At 39.2% G+C, this 2,034-nt stretch overlaps 1 protein-coding gene across 1 annotated transcript in view; it reads left to right on the top strand.

The window, feature by feature from the left end:
- Positions 1-725: 725 nt before the first annotated feature.
- The window catches only part of LOC125503917 (protein phosphatase PHLPP-like protein), a 3,672-nt gene continuing 2,363 nt past the window's right edge, over positions 726-2,034 (top strand). Inside the window, exons 1-5 of the mRNA XM_048665058.1 lie at positions 726-929; positions 995-1,169; positions 1,227-1,458; positions 1,521-1,659; positions 1,720-1,890. Of these exons, the coding sequence (XP_048521015.1) occupies positions 810-929; positions 995-1,169; positions 1,227-1,458; positions 1,521-1,659; positions 1,720-1,890 (837 nt within the window). The 5' untranslated portion in view covers positions 726-809. The remainder of the gene's footprint in view (positions 930-994; positions 1,170-1,226; positions 1,459-1,520; positions 1,660-1,719; positions 1,891-2,034) is intronic.

Here is a 2,034-nt window from a genome sequence, read left to right as displayed (position 1 = left end):
ATACTTTTAGGGCTTTTGGGACACTCTGTACATTACAAAAATATTTTTAAAATGTGCACCCGATAGGCGTCTGTGGATTCATCAAATAATACTTTTCAAAAACCAAACGGGCTAGCCGCAAACGTCCGTGCCGTATAGCGTGAGTAGCCCTGTATAATTAGATTCTATGGATAAAAGGCGACAAGAACTTAATTTTGTGTCGGTCTTCCCTGATATCGTACGCGATGAAAAATTGACATTGTGTAGAACACGTTTTTTTAAATTAAATTTTGACGTAAACTTGCACCTAAATGTGTGATATTCAAGATTCGTGTGACTTTTTGCGATAAATCCACCAGAATTATTAATTCGCTATCCAATGTCCAAAGCCAAATTCATTTGAAATCAGCAAAGCTTGTCGAAAACTCAGTTCAAGATAAAAGATCTATAGAGTAGAGATCATTCTCATCAGCTTCCGGCAAGCTGGGGCCCCATCCTCCATTTTCTACCCATTCCAGTTGCCATAAGGGCCAGATTAGTTTTATATTTTCCATCGAAGAACGCGGTTCACACGACACTGTCGGTAGCAAACCGAATCTTAATACCTACACATTTTCAAAAAAAAAACGACACCGAAGTTCAGAACAAACATGAACAGCTCAAAAGCGCAACTCAACATAGTGTTTTAGAGTTATTTGCACTTGCCTATTAGGATTGCATTTGATTCGTGATATTTTCCAGGAATAAATGGCGCTATAGTGCACGTGCTTAAGGCCAAACAGGCTAGTGGCGATTTTAATGGATTCCCAGAAAGTTCGAAAAAATACGTAATGAAGGTGGCTTGTATGGGTGACATGAAAATTGTCTTGGGGAAATGTGGAGCGCCTGTTCGATTATTACCGGTCAAGGTCCGAAAACAAATACGGACAAATCCGACCGCCCATCTTACTGTAAGATTTACTCAATATATGAACCAAGCGTGATAACCATTAATTTTTGATATTAATATTGCCAGGTGCCTGATCCGGATGTAACCGACATTTTCCTAGATGAGCATGATGAATATATGATTTTGGCAAACAAGACGCTCTGGGACGTAATGACACCAGAAAACGCTATAAACGAAGTTAGCTTACAGCGTAATGTGATTTTAGCAGCGAAGCGCTTACAGGATCTAGCTCAGAGTTATGGTAAGAAGAAAAGCTGGAACATCCAAACGAACTCTATTAACATGAAAAATACTCTAGGAGCGGAGGATAACTTAAGCATAATTGTCGTAAAATTTAACTTGATCAGTTCCGATGTGGACTTGCTAATGAGGGAACTGCGACAAACTTTCATTAAAAATAAATATCACAGCGGCGATAGCACAAATTCAATGTGCCAGCCAGGGTGCTGCTGTGAGGCTTTAAATAACGAATGTATTAACTGTATTGATCGAATAGTCATCCCTCCGCCCACTATAATGGGCGAAGAAAGGTAGGTGAGCGGACTTAAAATCGGCATATTGGGGAAACTTATTTATGCTGCAAAAGTTGCAGATCGTCTCCCAGCGGGCAAAGTGAACATGCTTGTAGCGATTGTAATTCATCTTCAAAAATGTTCATCAACCAGTTGGCTAAACAGCCAGATGGAAAGTTATTAAGAAGCGTTACACCATCACTCTTTGAAACTGTTGAGGTAATAAATAGAACAGTCAAAGCAAATTGTATGTAATGCTTCTAACTGATCCAACTTCAGGTTAAGCTCAATCCAGAACGGAGAAGTTATCGGGGAGTGGCAAAAGCACTCAAGCAGAGACGGGAAGAAGAGAGGAATAGAGAAGTTGATTCTGATTCAGCATTGTCGGAAGAACAATTTAAATGCTGGGAGTATATGCTCGAGCAAAATACGCAGCTTTTATTTGACAAGGTACCTACGAACATGTTTAACAACAAACTTGATGTCTTAGTCGAGCAAATATTCAAACTATATTGTTTGAAAAACATGCCACATGCAAAAAAAATTATAACGTTGCATAGAATAGACATAGGGTAAACGCTACAGTTGTTGGCA

Source organism: Dendroctonus ponderosae, unplaced genomic scaffold (assembly GCF_020466585.1).
Source record: "Dendroctonus ponderosae isolate FM_Combo_2020 unplaced genomic scaffold, Dpon_F_20191213v2 Dpon_F_20191213_3, whole genome shotgun sequence".
NCBI lineage: Eukaryota > Metazoa > Arthropoda > Insecta > Coleoptera > Curculionidae > Dendroctonus > Dendroctonus ponderosae.
Note: the sequence above shows the minus strand (reverse complement) of the source record. Positions and strands in the feature narration are given on the sequence as shown.